The sequence below is a fragment of the Porites lutea genome, chromosome 1, assembly GCF_958299795.1.
Source record: "Porites lutea chromosome 1, jaPorLute2.1, whole genome shotgun sequence".
Classification (NCBI taxonomy): Eukaryota; Metazoa; Cnidaria; class Anthozoa; order Scleractinia; family Poritidae; genus Porites; species Porites lutea.
In genome coordinates, this window is record NC_133201.1 from 59,574,785 (window position 1) to 59,594,332 (window position 19,548).

At 36.6% G+C, this 19,548-nt stretch overlaps 4 protein-coding genes across 4 annotated transcripts in view; 3 read left to right on the top strand and 1 right to left on the bottom strand.

Moving 5' to 3' along the window:
• The window catches only part of LOC140923688 (LYR motif-containing protein 2-like), a 246,979-nt gene that overhangs the window by 67,125 nt on the left and 160,306 nt on the right, over nt 1-19,548 (top strand). The gene's annotated exons all lie outside the window — the stretch shown is intronic.
• Nucleotides 77-5,032, top strand: LOC140933148 (uncharacterized). The gene is made up of 7 exons (XM_073382667.1): nt 77-175; nt 1,420-1,566; nt 2,344-2,468; nt 3,071-3,201; nt 3,565-3,619; nt 4,177-4,222; nt 4,852-5,032. The coding sequence occupies exons 2-7, from the start codon at nt 1,448-1,450 to the stop codon at nt 5,030-5,032; spliced, it is 657 nt and encodes a 218-aa protein (XP_073238768.1). The 5' UTR covers nt 77-175; nt 1,420-1,447.
• On the top strand, nt 6,100-15,949 carry LOC140923661 (biotin--protein ligase-like). The gene is given in 9 exon segments (XM_073373738.1): nt 6,100-6,252; nt 7,473-7,934; nt 9,000-9,286; nt 9,851-10,116; nt 10,914-10,990; nt 11,452-11,612; nt 13,359-13,473; nt 13,714-13,927; nt 14,582-15,949. Coding segments are annotated over 9 exon segments (1,887 nt in total). The 5' UTR covers nt 6,100-6,122; the 3' UTR covers nt 14,757-15,949.
• LOC140923652 (metallophosphoesterase domain-containing protein 1-like) lies at nt 15,874-19,538 on the bottom strand. Its single transcript, XM_073373726.1, has 4 exons — nt 18,963-19,538; nt 18,591-18,706; nt 17,035-17,145; nt 15,874-16,482 (listed from the first exon to the last, which is right to left on the bottom strand). Exons 1-4 carry the CDS (start codon nt 19,475-19,477, stop codon nt 16,349-16,351), a joined length of 876 nt encoding a protein of 291 aa, XP_073229827.1. The 5' UTR covers nt 19,478-19,538; the 3' UTR covers nt 15,874-16,348.

The following is a 19,548-nucleotide window of genomic DNA, read 5'->3' on the forward strand; positions in this document are numbered from 1 at the left end:
GTCAGAAAAGGCGGGAAAAGTGGTTCACGTCTGCGGATGTTTTTTTGGCGCGAAAGTCTCTAAAGCGACAAGTTGGCGAGTTTGTTCGCAAAAAAAATATATGTGTGAAGCAGTATCCTGTTCAGAAATGAACGGAGATGTTTGCCGCTTTGAAAGTTTGTTATTGAGAGAGAAGGTCAGTCTGAAATCATTTCATTTGCCCTTAAGCTTCTAAATTCAGCTATAAATTCACGCTATACCTTATATAAAGCCTAACTTTCAAACCTTTTGTTTTCTTATGGTTGTCTATGGCCTGCTTGTCATAGGCTTACTACTTTTTTTCTTTTTTTAATTTATAGTACGGTATACAGCATATGGCGACACAAAGTAGTGAAAACAAGTGATAAGCTTGATTGTAAAACTAAAATAGTTTGTAGCATTCAGTTTAAATAGTTTTATGGCTTAGTCTGTTTTCGCTATGCGATTGGTCAATTTGTGGTCCGTAACTTGCTATACGGATCATAATTTCAAAAGCAAATGCTCATTTCACAGCTCTAAATATCTTATCGAAAAAAGGTTTAAAGAAAGTTACAAGACTTCTGTCAACCTTGAGGACATGGATCACTTCAAGCCCTTCTAAATTTTTTTGGGGTCGACCCAAAAATAATTAGAAGGGTTTATGTGGAGTTTTCTTCGCATAACTGGACTAATATCTCAGAGACAATTTGCAAAGAAGCTCAGAGAAATGCTCATTTTTGGCAAGTAGGCCTCTTGAACGTTGTTCTTTTAGAATATCCTGACAAATCCCAAAATTTCAGAAATTTTTATTTTTATGACGTCATCACTTAATAATACTTTAACAAAGAACCCATTTCTCCAAAGCGGATTTTGAATATTGAATTGTCTTCTTTAGCCAAGTGTGTAGAATTTTTTCATAGATTTTAGAAATAAGAACCTGTTTCCAATTTTTGGCAAAACAGGTTCTTATATAGAGGGGGCTTAACTGGCAAATTTTAGCCTACAAACAGGTTCTTAAAATCCACCGTACTTACAGTGCTCTTAGTTTTGACCGAAGAAACTTTTTCAACATGACGCATTTGCGTATTTATTTTACTTTCAATGGAAAGCCCCCATGATCTATTGTTTCCGTATTTTCTGACGCCTGTCAAATGACTGTCAAGTCGCTTGTCCCGCACTTGTTTCCGGTCCCCCAAACAGGAAGTCATATAGCAAACATCTTATTGGCCTCATTTTTTCGGTCTGTACTATAAATTACGGACCGAGTTTTTTTCCATCACAAATCGATGGACAAAAAACTCGGTCCGTAATTTACAGTACGACCGAAAACCCGGCTAATAAGAGGTTCAAGCTTAATTTTAGAGATAGCTTTTGTAAACTTTACCTATCTCGTTTATGTACTTTGTTGTTTTTGATTATCAGTGACCAATTTCACAAGGAACTGTGGCAAATGGCGGTTGATCCACTGAGTCAATTGACGTCCCGCGATGTATCAGTTTATGGTGAATACCGCGATTCTAAACTAGTAAAAAGTTACTGTACAGGATATACAGGGCTAGAGCAAAACTGGTACGTCGCCTTTATTTCAAAATAGTCTATCAAAAGTACTGAGCAGAGTGATTGCATGGATTTTTGGGGGGGTTAAAATGGCCAGAACAATCTGTGTCCTAGTTTTAACTCGGTGCATGTTTTCCTTGACTTTAAAGAACTCGGAACACCACACGCAAACAGGAGCACCTAACGAGAACATAGTTCAAAACCACTTAAACATAGCATTGTTAAACGTATTTTAGTATTTAAACGGTGGAAAAAGGCATATTTTTATCCCCTAAAATTTTTTCATCTGTTCAGATTTCCTAGCTGAAAGTCTAGTGATCCGAAAATTATAGGGATCAAAACTTACCTTTTCGAAAATTTCAGCCAGAAAAAAGGCTCCCGAAAATTCTGGGTGACCTTTTAAGGGTAAAAATCCGTTAAAAATGGGCAATAACAGCATTTTTTAGATGTTCGAAAATCCTAGGAGAGGCAGGCAAGCAAGAAATTTTACAATAAATTGTCGGAAAATTCTAGATCTCAAATCGTCTTCCGAACAGATATTTTCCGAAAATTGACGTTGGGTGCCCCTGACGCAAATGCATGTCGTGGCGCATATTGAACCGATATTAGCTCCGGCCATAAAGTATTTTGACATAAATTTGAAAATATCCCTCGCTTTTAGAACAGGATCGCATTAGAACGCATAAACGCGTTTTAGTTGGCCGTTGATGTCTCGAGTCTTTATAAACTGAAGTAAATTATTCTCAGTTTACAATTTTAAAAAATTAACATGGTAAGTTGATAATTTAGCAGCAGTTGCCAGGAAGGAGATACTGGAGTGGATAATGTGGGACATATTCCAGAGGAAGACATGTCGATAGGGAGCTCAACAGATGATTCTGTTGCTACGGCTTCAGCAGTCTTCCGGCATCTTGGTAATAGAAGTAATATGTATGCCCTCTCTTAAAAGTTTAGAATTTGATAGAATTATATCAGGGGCGTATAGCTAGAAATATTCCAGGGGTACGCCCAGTTTCCAATTCCACCTCAATCCGTCTCCTAGGACGGCTCTGGGAGGTAACTTGATTAAAAGAAAAACATTTATTTGTTTTGAAAAACTTAAAGTTATGTGAAAGAATTTTAAGCAGGATTACATAGGTATTACGCCGTTTTTCAGCTATCGCTGAATTACCTTTTGTTGCTTTACTTCGATTTTCTATTTCGTGCTGACTTCTTTTATTTATCTTCGATATTTTTCAGGCACACGCGTGCGTACTGGTGCCGGTCAGGTAGAAAAAAATCATGAAAAGTACTCAAAAAAGTACTTATACGGCATTTACATTCACACTGTTTCAAAATTCATCGATCTTTTTCAATTTCATTTTATTTGTCAAGTGTTAGCGAAATTTTCTGGGGTGGAATCCGATAGGATCTTATCTAAGTTTAGAAAACGAAAACGTGACGTCACGCTTCTTCTCTATTCACCACTGAGGAAAGGATAAAAATTATGTTTTTACATGTTTGAACACCCTCATAGATAATCTGATACGCCGAAGAATAGATGGGGAAATTGAACAGCTGAAAAGCAGCGTTCACCAAATTCTGTCCGACCAACAACAAGAATTTGCTCAAGCGTTTGGGCTTCAAGATGATCATTCTTCCTCGGAGGTATGTAACACTGACAGGCTTTTTATAATAAATAAATAATAACACAAACTACCAGCACTGTCCAGCTTTACATTTGCATTGCACACTAAGTATATTAATACCTCTTTAGAGTGGCTTTCAGCACCTTTAGTTTTATTCAGATACTTATTAACCTACAGCCATAGCATTTATGCCAAGCATGGTTGGGAATTCAAGAAAAGTCCACTTGCAAGCTGGGGAAGGGTTTCGTTTTGCACTTGGTTGAAAAATGCATGATAGAACTATTCACAAAGCGCCGGAAGAATGCAAAGCAAATAGTCGAAGAAAGATTAAAACTAATAGTGGAATAGCAGTTATATCATAAAATTATTTATATCCTTACAGGCGTCTACATCCCATGTTGTTCCCGGGGGTAACTTCTATGATGACTCAAGTTCAGGCGAGTTTTTAGTTCTTTTCTTTCGATACACATGCAAAATTTTCAACGGATTTTTTTTGCACAGTCCCTCTCCAAGACATTTTTCTAAAGCTGTTCTGCTGAAAGATATAAGAGTGGGAGTTTATAGGTTGGCGTTGTGTGTTTGCGCAGTCATTTAACGAAGAAAATTTGAGAGAATTCTAGAGAATAACAACCATATGATTGTATTTGTTGACAGTTTTAATACAAGGCTATTTCGATTCAGAAACATTCGGAAAAGTGATTTACAACACCGTATACGTTAACAAGAATGAATGTGAAGCAGTGGGATTGTTTCAAACCATTAGAGTTGACTTCCCTGTTGGTGCTGTCATATGAAATTATCTCCAAGGCAATTTAACAATTATATAATTAAGATCAAGCAGACGCAAAGGATGAAAAAGTTGGAACTCGCATTTAAGTTTCACGCACCAAGCGACCATCACTCAGACTAAAAGGTTGTACAACAACAGATTTAAGTATTTATGATTTATTGTATTGAGCTTGTAATTAACTCCATTTGCTTAACATGATTTTAGACGTAATGGAAGATAGCTCAGATTATGACACGGCAGTGATGAGACAGTAAGTGCTTGTGGCTTATAACTCTCTTTGCACTTCTTTAGCCGGCCAGTTGTGTCGTTTGTCCGAAGCTATGAAAACGGCAGGATTGTACAGGGCTACAAGGGTTACTAGTGACACCCTCAGCAGGATCTAGCTAGTACATGGAGTTAAACTGATTTTGCACTGTAGTTTTTAGGGAGTTATTATAACTACAAAAATGCAGTAAAAATTTTAGGTACAGGATAACCCCTTTTTTAACTCCTAATTTAACTCCGAATTTGGGGTCATTTTTACTCCTGAAAAAGAGTTCTTTTACTTCCAGTCTGGAGTTAAAACAACTCCGAAATGGGGTTACTTTTACTCCTCACATGGGTTGTTTTTACTCTTTTTGGAGTTAATTTAACTCTGACAGTGGAGTAAACATTTTAGGCACAGGATGACTCCTTTTTGGGGGTTATTTTAACTCCTCAATATCTAGGATCACTCTTAATCCTGAAAAAGAGTTCTTTAAACTCCTTTTAGGAGTTAAAATAACTCCCCAAAAAATAACTCCACAGTAAGGATATAAATTTGCTCCACTAGAGGCGTTATTATAACTCCTCGAAAATTACTGTGTGTTGAATTCATTCATTTCAATTGCTTTTTAACAGGTATGACTACACTGAAACGCTCTGTTCAAACTGCAAGTCAGACTTAAGAAACACAAACACAATCCCACAAGAAGAAATCAGAGAAGACGAAGAGAAGATAGTTATGAATTACCTATTACGTTTGATGACGGCGTCTTCTGCGATGGGCAATACCTTGAAGCGAAAAGAATATAGAACTTGAAGAGCTTTATAAAAGACTGATTGGTGCGGTCATCCAAATACTGAACAGAATGTAAGAATCGTGAATAAAACACTGAGAACATAAAAAAATACTTTTTTGTTGCTACTAGTGTCGCTAATTGGGATAACATCAACCTGAAGATTATAAGAATTGACAGATTTCAATAAAGAGTGATAATTGTTTTATCAGTCTGACTTGGTGTTTTCCAATCTCTAATTGACTATAGAAAGCAGACTATCCTTGTATCAGGAGCCCAAGGTCAGAGTGGGGTTCACCGGGAAACCCGTCCTAAAAATAAAAGGATCTAAAAGGCTCCGACTCAAAAACCTGGCCTCTAGACGCACTGACTAGGGGATACAAAACTAGGAAAGCCGCGGCTGGCCCCACCAGTACCGGAACTCAGAGAAGGGCTGTGCTTGACAATCCTCGACCAGGTTGACCGAGGAATGCCGCGACCACCTCAGCCAATTCCAGAAATCATTGATTTGTATAAGCCACGCTAGCCAGGGAATGGCCCGTGGCCGGCCACCCCGGCTAGTGACTTCTTTAATTCAGGACTAGCTTACAAAATAGACGTACCGGATCCTAAAAAAGGATCTTAAATGTAAGACCCTGAAGAAGGAAGGCCGTGCCCTCCAAAATATTGGTAAAAATATATTATATATTCCCGACTTTAAAATCAGCCTTGCTTCTTTTGTTTTATATTTTGACTTCTTTAATGCCGGAACGGATTTCATAGATCAGTTATCCAACGTATCAAGGAAAAGTTTTCCAAGTTTGCCTACTTGAACACTGAGTTTTGTCCCTCGGTACTGCGTTAAGTACTAACCCTTGTATGAAATAAAACCATTACTACCACCATGATGCCTTTGGCCGAGATCGATGCAACCCCTCCCGCCCCCCAAACCCCGCCCCAACCTGAGAGCATCAAGATTTTGGTGACTGTTACATGACCTAATGTTACAGTTGGTGACTGTTACATGACACCTCTTGTACCTAAGTCCTCATGAAGAGCTGTTTTGAGCTGTTAGGGAAACGGATCTATCTACAATGTAGTTTAATACTTCATCAGTTGATTGAAACTGGCTAAATGCCTTTGTTGGGAGCTGGGTGGTTATCGGGTTATGTTGTTACAACCTTTGCAGGGCTTTCAAGGGGGCTGAAATGGACAACAAGTACGAGTTACTTTGCTGCCAGAGTGCTTCGTTCAAGCTCCAGCTGTAAGTTGTGAACTTCAACCTCCTTTATCAGATTGCTACTCAGCCACACCGCCACATAACTATACAGAAATTTTATTTCTCCTTCTACGCACATCCACTTGTTGGCAATACCTGTAGTATGGAGTGACAGGCATGCGCATTGTTTATTCTAGGAATTGGCCAATAGGGCCACTGCCAAAGTCAGCTCCTTCTCAGATTGTACGCATGTATATAGAGGCTTTTCTTTTCAAGAAAGGGAGCCCAAGGGTTTTGAAACATTTTTGCATCACTCGGTTTGATATTAATTTTCCTTTTTGAGCTACACTTTACCAAAGTTTGATCGCTGAATTCCTCAGGAATTCCTCAAGTTCTGATCCTTTGATCTATGTAGTTATGTTAATTCCTTTCAAAATAGCTGTCATTTTCAAGAGTAACCCATTTATTTTCTTAAATAAGTCTTCTTTACATATAATGTAACCAAAGGTTATTTAATTGCTGTTATAACAGTTATTTACTAGAACTAATTTTTTTCCTTGCCTCATTGGCATACTGCACTCTTTGTTCCTTTACTTGTTCCCAGACTCTAGGACATTTCTGAAGGGGGCAAATCATTTTTTGGGTGGCCAAAATTCAAGACATTTTTTTTGACACATTTGGAAGGTTTAGAATTGTTAATTACACTTACAGTGTACCTGGATTGGGGGGGGGGGGGGCTACTCCTGGGAATTCTTGGTGGGGGTGTGCTGCCCCGTTCCTCAAATCCTGACCCGATTTCAGACCAAAAAATGTAATTTTCCACACCCGTTTCCAGACCTGGCCTTTAAGCAGAAATTATGTTATCATTACTTAATAGCCGTTACAGCGCAACCAAAAAAATTTCAAATCCATTTTGAATTTGCCTGTTTCTCTTTCTTGCTTACTCATTTGGAATTGAAATGATAAATACTTTCATACACTCTGTAGTTCCTTCGAAAACCATACCCAATTCCAGACCAAAATGGGCGGGCAAGGTGTATATCCATTTTCAGACCAAAAAGGCTCAAAAACCCCAACCGATGGGCAGCACATATATACCTATACGGCTTATATAAGGAAGTACCCTCTCCCCCCCCCCCCCCCCAGGGCAGTATACAGTGTATCTAAGGACCAAAAACAGTTTTTAAAAAGTTTGTGTCATAATTCTTTAAGCATATGCTGTTCACTTTGAATACTACTACTTGTTTCCTGATTTCTTTTACTAGCTGGACAGTTAGGTGGTGAAGCTGATAGAGCAATAGAAGATGTATCATCAAAGCCACCAAACATTCTCATATACTGTGGCAGCAGTGACAGTCATAACAAGACATTCAATGCTTTAAAACAGACACTTTTGCAAGTTATTAATATACATAGTTATGCCATCTACAAACTCCATGAGAAACATGTAAATACACATCCATGGATGGACAACACCACATTGTTAGTTCTTGGAAATAATGATTCAATGTCAGCATCAGTACAAAAGGACTTCATCAAGTACCTCACAGGTGGAGGAAAGATCTTAAGCTTGTGTAGTTCATTTACATGTAATGTCAAGAAGCTTCCTTGGGATGGCAAATATTGCCCCTTTCCTGCTTCATTTGAAGTTAATCATCCAGAATTTTTTCAAGGAGAGCCACAGAATCTTTCAGCACTTTGTGAACCTTTTTACTTTGAAGGTGAGTGTTCTGATTTTATTACTGACCTATCACTACTGATTACATCCTGTGTATTGTTCAGTGTACATGTACATGTAAGGGTGCATTCAGTTGCCCACTGGAAAAGGAATACAACCAGGCAAATTCAATGCACAGAAAGAATTGCCTGGCAACTGCAAAAGTGTTTGACAGAAACAAAATTTTTGAATGGTTCACAAGAGGTAGAGGTGTAGAACAACAGTGATCCTTACAGACAAAGAAAAGGGAAATGCTGCTTCAAATTGTAGGATGAATTGTACTTGTAACCATTTGGAGGAGAAACATCTGTTGAGCAGAAGGGCTGTACAGTGTAGAAGAAACACAAAAGGCACAAAAGATCAGCTTTATTGATAAGATGGTTATTAGAAATTGCAAAAAGAAGACAAATTGGGCTTGGAATGGTGTGGATGGACTATAAAAAGGTGTAAATGTGTGATATGATCCTACATTTGTGGATTATCAAAATGTTTACAAATGTTTGGAGCAGCAGAGAATATGCTCACTGACAGGTTATTGGAAAAGAGTATGGATCAGTGGAAAATAGAACTAACAGCAGAAGGACAGACATTGTCCTGTTGATATAAGGAGAGGAATTTCCCTGGGGGATAGCTTATTACCACTACGTTTTGTTGTGGCTCTCATTCCTCTGTCTGTACTTTGGTATTGAGGGAAACAAAAGCTGGGTATGATCTGGGCAAAAGAAATGGTGTTTCAATCATCTTCTGTTTATGGGTGATTTAAAATTACAGTGTATTATGGAAAGAATGAGAGGCAAGTGGGTACCCTTAGTAAATATTGTCCGAATTTTCAGCAAAGATATTGGAATGGAATTCAGAAGATGCAAGTGTACTGTGCTTAATATGACATGAGGAAAGGTATTCTCGTGCAAAGGTATTGTTTTAACAGAATAATTTTATGGCCAAACTATCAGAGGGCTTGAGAAAGGTGACGGGTATAAAGTACCTTGAAATGATGTATTAAAGCATAGTGACATGAAAGTGCCAATATCCAGAGAATATTTAAAGAGGATAGTTGCTTTTGTTATTTTTCCAGGAGACCAAACTGTTGTTGTACAGGAGGCAGAAACCAAAAATCCAGTTGTTATACAGTTGCATGAAGGGCATGGCAGTGCAGTGTTATGTCTTATAGATTTGACATTTTTGGATGATTATCCCACAGTAAAACTGCAAGATCAGGAGGAAGAATGGGATGCTTGTTTAAAGAAGTCCAGGAATTCCAGGATAGGCTTGTTGTCAAATATTTTACAATTTCTAGGAATAAACTGTCAGCCACAAAATGCTCCAGAACTAACTCCACTTCTTCTTTTAGCGAGAAAAATAGTAAGTATTTCAAACCATGTGTACAGCTGTAGTTTGAAACTTATTGATCCAGGTAATTGTCCCCGCATGAGAAGGCATCCGAGTAACTCACACTTATATAAAGGAAAGTACTTTTAATATAGTAACAGTAAAAATATGCAGTTAGTTCACCTGAAAAAATCTTTTGCTTAAAATAACTATTTGCTAAAATGGGGGCCACAAGGAATCATTGGGTAATGATGATGTTTTAGCCCTAAACAATGCCAAACACCCTAAAGCAGCTTTATTGTGTCAACTATTACAAGACAAGTATACTTGATGTAACCAATGATAATTCAACAGAATGGTGGTAATAGGCCATTTGCATGATGGCGTCATTTTACTACTATGACCAGAATCCTTTTAGTTTTTTCTTTCGTATTTAAATTCTTTTATCCCAGCAAGATTTACAACTGTAAATAACAAAAGCTCTTTTTGCACAACAAAACAAAATTCTGAAGGATTCTGGTCATGGTAGTAAAATGGTGTCATCGTGCAAATGGCCTATTGATTGAATTAATGTGGAAAATTATTTACTCTTTTAAGGATCAGGATAAACTATTTCATTCCTTGAAGTCAAGCCTCAAGAACAATGTTTGCAATGGAAATGACCTCTCCTTACATTTTGTGCCAAATGGGCAACCTATTCCCAAAGCTACAGACACCTTGTTACCTGTAATCGCTGGAGATAAAAATTGTCAGACATTGTCATTCAACTGGAAGAAATATCAAGAGCATTTAAAGACCAAAGTTTTGGGTCAGGTGATGTTCTACACTGATGTAATCACATCAACACAAACAGTGTTTGACGGGTGAGTTTTCTACATTCAAAGGTATTCATCAATAACCACTAGTCAGACATAAATGTCAGTTTGGGATGATTGCTATTATGCTTGGCCTGTCATCAAGAATAGTAAAAATTATGAGGGTTACTTGATGTCGCCCAGTGAGTGCTTGCAAAATCCCTTCAGATTATATCCCTCTAGGTCATTAATTTAATGTCAAAGTTGACTGCTGGTAATTTCTCACACCCTGTCTACAATGTATTTTCTCAAAGACGGAATTATTTTTTTCATGCTGTTATTATTAATAAACTGGCCATGATTAACACTTGGGTTATAATGCACAGGAGACCTGTATGATAGCTGTTGTGTGAATTTTGACTGTTCTGGGGAACAAATTTTGACTCAGATTAAAACAGAAGTGTAACTGGGGCCATTTCTTCAGTTCACATTGGTAGTTTTAATCAGAAATGCAGCTATTTTGTCTTCAGATAGCCATAAACTTTTTAAACATTTTTTTTTACCTTTTAAACAGCTATGCTGCTGCACCCAGCTACCCTTTAAACAGGATTGCTATTTAACAACACAGTTAGTGTCCCAATAATTTTATATTTAAATGTATAATAAAATTAATATTGTGACACTAACTCATCAAACTGGTTGTCAAATATGTTACATGTATAAAGTTCCAGCTGGTTATGAGGAATTAGCCAGAGGATTGGATCCAGTGGGAAACAGTGAAATATTTTGAATGAATGAATAATAATAGATTTTTTTTTTTTTCAAAATATAATAATTAATTAACCTGGTTGAATTTTTCAATTTAGGAATTACACATTTGTACAAAACATCCCTGAAGATGTAGGTGTCATAGTAACTGCTGCACAGCAAATTAAAGGCCAAGGTGAGTTAATTAAATGAACCTATTTCTACAGTAAGCTACAAAAACATAATGTCATGCATTGTAACAGGTGTAACAATAATATTTTTTTTATCTGACTGTTAATTAGTTTTATTAACAGACTGCCATTGATCTGACTGTGTGTTCTCAGTTGTTATAGAAGGTGCAGTTATCATATTGTATTCAAGCAAAGAGATTTTTTTTTTACACAGGTTGTTATCTACATCTGTTGTTTCCCAACTAGTTTGTCAGAGAGTAATATATATATATATAAAGATTACTCTTTTTGTGCATTTTAGAATCTTAATTCAACAAAATATTTTAATGTACCTGAGTGATTAAACCTAATGGGTTCATCATTTATCTTAATGAGTTATAAAACATGAAATAGTGAGGACATTTATTTGTGATTTTTGTATTATTAGTAAGCTGTCTTGAAAGTATACTTTAACATTCATCTTTAGGTCGTGGTGGTAATATATGGCTCTCACCAGCTGGGTGTATGATGTTTTCCATACACATAAGGATTCCATTTGCTTCCAATCTTGGTCAGAGGCCACCATTCTTACAGCATATTGCCTCTCTGGCAATTGTTAATGCGGTCAGATCCAAGTCAGGGTATGAGGTCTGTAAATTTTGTATGTACATTTATAAAATAATCCTGCCGTTCTGTACATGCCAGACCTAAATCAGATTGTCCAGTGTAAAATTAGTCATAATACTCTGTCCAAACCATTTTGGCCATAAGAGGCAATAAAGGGTACACATATAAATATTTATTCATAATATTTTAGGCTTTTTAGGTATGGCTTGCACATGCTAAAATAATGTACATTGTGGTCAAATAATTTTGGATACAAGAGTAAATAAAAGTAGGGAAAAAAAAGATTAGTGGTTATAAACCTAAGCTTCAGACTTACAGTGTATAGTACATTGTACACTAGATCTGTTGGATCTGTAGCTAGTATGTCAAACATTTTAAGCAGATTAATGTGTTAAACATGTAGAGCTCGTCTAACGCTCTTGCGTGCCACATGAGCATTTGTTGCTGAAACTACAACGGCATAGGATAGATGGCTCTCTATTACTGTGGATTAGAAATTTTTTGACGAATAGAAGGCAGCGTGTCATGTTAAGGGGCAATTGTTCAGAATGGTCACCCATGATTTCAGGCGTGCCCCAAGGAACAATACTCGGCCCAATCTTATTTATCATTTATATAAATGATTATTTCGACAAATATAACATCAACAGTGAAAATCTATGCTGATGGCACCAAAATCTATCGAACGATCAATGAGCCTGATAAGGATATACCAGCCTTACAGCTCGACCTGAATAGATTAAGTGATTGGGCTAACAAGTGGCAGTTGCGCTTTAATCCTGAAAAATGTGAAGTCATTCATGCAACGCACAGTAGGGACAGATCAAAGCCAAGTTACTCTCTAGGTGTGCAACTAAAATCTGTTGAAAGTGTCAAGGACCTAGGGGTTACAATAAACTCTGATCTATCTTGGGGTAAACATGTCCCAACATAGTAAACAAGGCAAACAAAGTGTTAGGTGTAATTAAGGAAATGATAATCGGTATGCCTTTTCTTGCCTCTTTAAGTCGTTGCTAAGACCTACTGGTATATACTTGAATATGCTGCCCCCGTCTGGAGCGCCTACCAAAAAAAGGATATTGAATCCTTGGAAAAAGTTCAAAGAAGAGCATCACGGTTGGTGTTAAAGCAAAAGCGCAGAGAAATGAGCTATGAAGACCGCTGCGGCTTAATGAATTGGCAAACTCTGGAGAAACATAGAGAGTTCTTATCTCTAGTTCAGTGCTACAAGATAGTTTTTGGAATAGATAGCCTTCCTTTTTCCGATTTTTTTAAACTTACTAAAATTAATGTAATCAAACTTGAGCCAATCAAGATTATAAGCTCTATGTAAAAGTTGCCATCCTGAATTGCTACAAATATTCTTTCTTTGTACTGATTGTCAATGCGTGAGAATAATTTGCCTAAAGATGTTGTATGCGCAGGATCGCTGGCTTTATTTCGCAAGAGATTAAGGATTTATATGAATATCAAATGATACAATTGTAAAGAGTTTTAATTATGATGTGCAAATGATGTTTTTTATTCTAGTTTTTAGGTTTTAGATTTTTCTCTCTGTATATAATGTTTTAGATTCTAGATTTTACCTTTTCATCTTTTATTTTTGGGAATCTTTTACACTGTATATAGGGTTGACCTCTAGATATCCCCTTTTGAGAGATATTTAATTTGTAACTTTAGTTTTATCTCTTGAATAAAGTATTATGTTGTATTGTATAAATAGCAACATTTTAAAAAGTATTTTGTTTTACACAATGTCTGTCTTAGGAGATAAACATTTGTCTCAAGTGGCCAAATGATATTTATTTTGGTGACAAGGTCAAGATTGGAGGTGTTATCGTGACATCATCTGCTATGAGTGGTACTCTGAGTGCAGTCATAGGTATATGACATTATTCATTTCAATACATTTTTGGAGGGGGGCTTATATGTATTATTTACCTTGGAATCTTACAATTTATAATCAATGTATAATCAAGTGTAACTGATTCATCATCTTAACCCTATAAAAATTTCAATGGCATGAGATCCATGTGCCCTAGCTTTGCTTCAGGTCCTCTAATTGTAATTTACTATAAAACAGCTTTAGTAAATTTGTTTTAACTTTAAATATTTATTTTAGGAATGGGTGTAAACCTTGCTAACAGTAAACCAACCATCAGCATCAATGAGATCATATCCCAACACAACAAGGAGCATAACACCAACTTAGAGCCACTAGTTTTAGAGGAAATACTGGCAAGGACTGTTAACAACATGGAGGCCCTTGTTGATGACTTCCAAGACAATGGATCAGATTCATTTCTAACCAACTACTACAAGCATTGGCTACACAGGTTTTTACAAGTTCTATATTTTGAACTAGAATTAATTAAAATAGCCTGTTAACATGTTTTTACTAAATGTTTTGGAACTTCCTGGATGATTCTTTTATTAGTGTCTGAAAAGTGTCTTTCTTTGCAGCATACGAAGAAAGTATAGTCTCCAGTAGCCCAGGGCTAGTGGATTTTGCTATCGGGGGATTGTGCGGGCTAGTGAATTCTGTTTTCAACTTGTCCGACGGGCAGGTGATGTTTTTTGAGGAATTCGAATAACAGAAGAACGGTGAAATCAATTCTGCTTATCAAAAAGCTTTTGGGGCTAGTTGAAATGACGTCTGGGCTAGTAAATGCTAGCTTCAGCTTGCCGAATGGCAAGCTGTAAAAATGATTTTCTCTGCACCCTGTTCTGGTGGACACAATTTGAATAACTACCAATTATTTTTATCTAGCTTTTGCCAAAGCATTTTCTAAAAATAATGTACATGTGCACTGATTGTGTAGCTTTCTAAATTCAAATAATATTATTTTTGTGGAGATAAGCAATACCAGTCAAACAGAGATTGGGTAAAGATATGCGGATCAAAAAAGTCACAAAACAGCATACTTGGATTGATACCAACCCTATTAATCACCATATAATATAAAAATAATTATTTGTTATTGTTGTAGTGATGCAAGGGTGAAGCTGGCAATGAATGGAACTGTGGAGGAAGTCAAGATAACTGGGCTCGATGATTTTGGATTTCTGTCAGTACAGACAAACTCTGGAAAAACTCTATCAGTACAACCAGATGGAAACAGCTTTGACATGCTTAAAAATTTAATTGCCATGAAAGATAGCTAGTCTGTAGGACATTCATAATTTATTGCTTGCATCATACATTGTCTACAGGGTTCAGAAAAGTTTGGTGAAGAGGGAATACACTATGAAATACATACTATCTACACATACATGTAGGTTTGATTTCAGACAGATGTTGTGTTTTTTTATCATTTCTGGTAGCCTCAATAGAATTGTTTGCCTAGTATCTATTCACCAGATAAGAAAAATCTTCATATGAAATTTAGTAGAAAACTGCCACAAACACCTTAGTTTAAACCTCCATTTGCAAGTCATGGATTATTTTGTTACTAACAGTTATCATAACTGTAACAAAATTATCTCATCCAAATGGCTAGCAACTGCTCTGTCTTCAGCACTAATGGGACAGTGTGATAGAACAGTATGGTCATTCCAATGTAAAATTGCACAGTACATGTACAGGCCATCTCCACACACTTTTTTCACTTTGAGCAAAAAACCTTGGGGATATCTTGTGTGTGTTTAATTCACAAAAATAATAAGAAAAATTTTGTTATAGTTATGACGCATTGGTTTAATAGATCTTTTTGTTGATCAAACAAATTGGACTCCTGCTTTGGCTTTAAGGAGGCAGCGTGGCCGAGTGGTCATTGTGTCAGACCCGCAATACGGCAGTCCCAGGTTTGAGTCCCACTCTGTTGACTTGCTGGATGTGTTAGTTGGTCACCCTGCATTCAAATCCTCACCCATGCTTGTAAAGACCCAACTGGTTGCCTCCTGCCAGTTGGGGTTTTTAATTATGTTTTGTTGTATTTGAATTATATGTTTCTAAGTATTTGGGTGGAGTGCCTGTAAACTAGCTGGATAAGCTAACTGCACTTTGCACTATAAACAAGCCTTAAAACCTTGTCTGATTTTGTTATTATTCCGATGCTTTGATTACAGACCTGACTGAACTCCACTCAATCCTGATACCACTTTTTATTAGCCAATAAAATGTTATTAAAATCATTTAAATATTGTTAAATTATCAGTAGAAATTAATGACTAAGGGTGTAAAAGTCCCAATTCACATAGGGAAATGTATTTTTTTTGGCCTAATGTTACTAGTTTATCAATTGTTTGAATTTTTTAATGAGGCCTTTTGCCTGCTTGGCTGATATACAACATTAATAGTTTAATTCCAAGACATTCTGGTAACAATTTTACAAGTCATGTACTTGTCAATGAAATTATACATGTAGTCATGTTAGTGTGATTTTATGTAATATATATCTGTTTCATGGGTCAAGTAACATCACTCTACATCTACTGTTGATCTAATAATAATAAATAATAGAAAAACATTAAATAATATAATAATTAATTGCACACATTATAATTTTGTCAAATCAGTGGGTCTAGAAAATTTCAATACCCAGTCCATGGAGGGTCACTGGAAATTCTGAGTAAGAGGGGGTCAGGAGGCCATGACTTTCAAAAGAACATCTGAAGCTAAAGGTAAATATAATAATGAGGGATTATTTATAGTAATCCAAAATGTGAAGAATAAGCATCAGACATTCTTTAAGAACAAAAATTATGAAGATTCTATTACACCGTTCCTTTAGAATCACCAGAAATCAAACATTGTGTTACTTTTCTTCTTGTTCAAGAGTTGACTTGTTTGGAAGATCAAAAACAATTGGTGGATGGGAGGGTCTGTATTGCACTGTAACTGTTGAGGCATTTACAAATGTTGTAACTCCATCTGTAGTTATTCCATAACCTGTAAAAAGAGATTGAATGTAATCTTGAGACTAGATTTAATCCTTGGTTTAAATTTTATTGGCTTTATTTTTAAAAAAATTATTATGTATGTCATTGACTTTAAAAATAAAGCAAAATAAAATTCAAAGGTGAAAAAAAATATTGTACCACAAGTTAAGCAGATATGTTAGTAAAAGGTATAGTGTATATTACTGATGCTTTACTGGCCTTTGATGGTCTCTGTGGTGTAATAAGGATCGAAAGTCTTGGACCATCAACTTTGTCTGGTGATTCTCAAAGGCAATGTTGTTTTAAAGGGTATTTTTCAAGTAACTAAAGGTTTTCTGCTGTCTTTTGTTACTGTTAGTAAGTTTCAGCATTTCAGCTGATTGTTATTAGCGCATTGTACACTCAGTGAAAGTTCCGCTTCATGCATGTTTTTGTTAAAAGTCTAAACTGAAATAGATTTTACCTAGAGTGTTGGTTGCAATTGGTTAGGTAATTATTAAGTTTAATAATAATAATAACAATAACAATAACAATAATAACGTCAACAAAATTGTACATCTACCTTCATGGATGTGCCCAAAAATATGATACTTGGGTTTGACACGGGACTGGACAGTGTGCAAGAGATTAAGGCATCCTGCTCTTACGTTTGATATTGTGCGATCTCCATGGCCTGCAAAAGTTTTTTAATGTATCAGTTTAAATCCTACTTGAGACTGCAATAAAAAATAATTTCTGGTGAAAGGAAGGTTAATAAATCTTTCGGAATTTGCATCGTGTGTGGCTCCCATGAAATGGCCAAGTGAAGAATGATCTTGCTTTAGTTATAATTAAATCTTCCTTTCTATTGGTTAACTATCTGTGGTCAGTGGCGGATCCAGGAGAGGGGCCCGGGGGTCTGCCCACCCCCCCTTCCTTATTTTTAGACCAAACTGAGGCCCGAAGGGCCGAAAAAAAAATGCTTAGACTGGGCCCCCCACCTTTGCTCATAGTCTGGATGACTGGGACCGTCCCCTTATCTGAAGGTTTGGATCCGCCACTGGCAGTCCTGGGGGCATCATATATTGATGTCCAGTGTGACGTCAAGGAGCATTGGTCAGCGTTGTTTTGACTGTTTTTGCGGCTGTTTTGGTGATCAAGCTTTTGTCAATTAATTTCATCACAGAAAGCATTTTACAGACAACATAAAAGCAATTTGGACCAGTAGCTTCAAAGAAATGAGTGAAAATCGAGGTAAAAGAACATAACAGTGCATGCATCCCACTTTGCAGGCGATTTTAAGCTTAAAGCTTGATAGGTCGTGCGATGTGTTTGTTCTGACACCAAGGCACACCCACATGAATTGGTTCTTTCCCCGCCGATCAATGTGACCGATGGATCAAATGAACTATGCTGAATCAAAGACTGGCCGGTCTCAGCTCAGCTCCGTACATTGATTGGCCGTTAAGACCAAGAGTGAATTAACACCAAAATAATACAAAATGGCTTTGAATACTCATTTAAGCTAATTTTCCTCAAATGTATCTTTGAATTCAGCTCCACAAGCTTCAAACATGTAGTGTGTATGGCAGAGAAAAGTGCTTGAACTGTTATATTTTGACCATGTTACATGTAACTATTCAGTGCCTGCGTAGCCTATTGGTCACGAGGGAGCTGTACTCTGGCACAGGAGGTAGTCATAGTACAAAGTGTAGGTTTGAATCTCCATGTGGATATATTTTTTTCTTTTTTTTTTCACATTTTTTTCTGTTTAGTTTTAGTTTTTTTTGTTTTCTTTTTTCATCACATTTTTCCCTTTTGCTTGTTTCCCTTTATTCTCACTACTCACAATTTTTAGCTTGCGAGGTTTTTCTGGTAACATATTTCTAGTTATAATGATACATGACTTTAATTTGCCACCTTATTCAGTTGATGTATAACTATAAAAAAAAATGAACATCGCTGGGTGAAATGCATAACATCTTTCACATTTTCACTAGGAATGGAATTTGGCCCTTAATTTTTGCACTCAGCATCGCCTGTTTGAGTTTTACTTTCTCTTGCTGTATGTTGTACATTCTATTAACAACAAATTTAACAACATAATAGCAAAGTATTTATAATTCATTTTTAAATTACCAAGAGGTGGACCATGGGTGACAAGGATATCAATGCCATCAGGAATTTTGTTCCACATTTCTTGTATTGATTCACCACGTGCTTTCATAAAGGCCCAGTCACAAAACTCTGGTGTCCTGAAAAAGAGGTCTTATCAGACTAATGAGAAAAAAAAAATTAAGAGAGTTGAGTAAAGTAAAGTTGTCACAAGGGATATCCTGTACTCCAAAAAATTATTATGTATTTCGAGTTTATAAAGCATCGCTAACGATAATCAGACATTCCATTTTCTCCATAGCTTACAAAGATGGTCACAATCATTCCTCACGCCTCGCATAAGGAGAGGAAGGGGGAGCGGACGAAAATGAAATGTCTTGGTGAAAGATCTCTCACCATGGAGAACCAAAAATTCGAAATCCAAGAACATCAACTTCCTCGTCTTCTAAATATATACAGTTTGTGAGCTGCCGTCGAATTTCTTCTGGTTCATCTTTTTTACTTGAAAAGTAAGACCACAAAGAGTCGTAACTTGAAAGATCAAAACCAACTTCGTGGTTGCCAGCGATAACAACTTTGTAAGGATGGCTCAAAGTACTTAAAAATTTGTTGAAGTGGATGACTTGATCGCGTGTTCCACAACTTGTGAAGTCTCCTGCGTGTATTAAAACATCACCATCAGGAATAGGGTATTCCAGCCTGTCTGTTCTGTTGTGTGTGTCAGAAATGCAAACGAATCTGGTATGGCCATCCGGCTTTGGATGATTACAATCCATCCGCTTAACTTCTTTCACAACTTGTGACGATTCAAGAAGATTCCAAGCGATTGTCGGTTTGTTTGCGTGTTTCTCGAGAACATTTTCTGTACTAGCACTTTTTAAAAGTTTCTTCTTCGACAAAAGCTTTTTCATCTTCTTTCTTAATTCAAGGTAAACTTCCGTCACTCGTTCATCTTGTGACACTCTCAGCAAATTTTAATTTT

Excerpts from the sequence above, each read along its gene's own strand:
- LOC140933148 (XM_073382667.1), top strand. The coding sequence starts at position 1,448 with ATGGCGGTTGATCCACTGAGTCAATTGACGTCCCGCGATGTATCAGTT. Across the intron at positions 3,202-3,564 it reads ATGATCATTCTTCCTCGGAG|GCGTCTACATCCCATGTTGT; the intron begins GTATGTAACACT and ends ATATCCTTACAG. Across the intron at positions 3,620-4,176 it reads CTATGATGACTCAAGTTCAG|ACGTAATGGAAGATAGCTCA; the intron begins GCGAGTTTTTAG and ends ACATGATTTTAG.
- LOC140923652 (XM_073373726.1), bottom strand. The coding sequence starts at position 19,477 with ATGAAAAAGCTTTTGTCGAAGAAGAAACTTTTAAAAAGTGCTAGTACA. Across the intron at positions 17,146-18,590 it reads CACCCATGGTCCACCTCTTG|GCCATGGAGATCGCACAATA; the intron begins GTAATTTAAAAA and ends AAACTTTTGCAG. Across the intron at positions 16,483-17,034 it reads TTTTGGGCACATCCATGAAG|GTTATGGAATAACTACAGAT; the intron begins GTAGATGTACAA and ends CTCTTTTTACAG.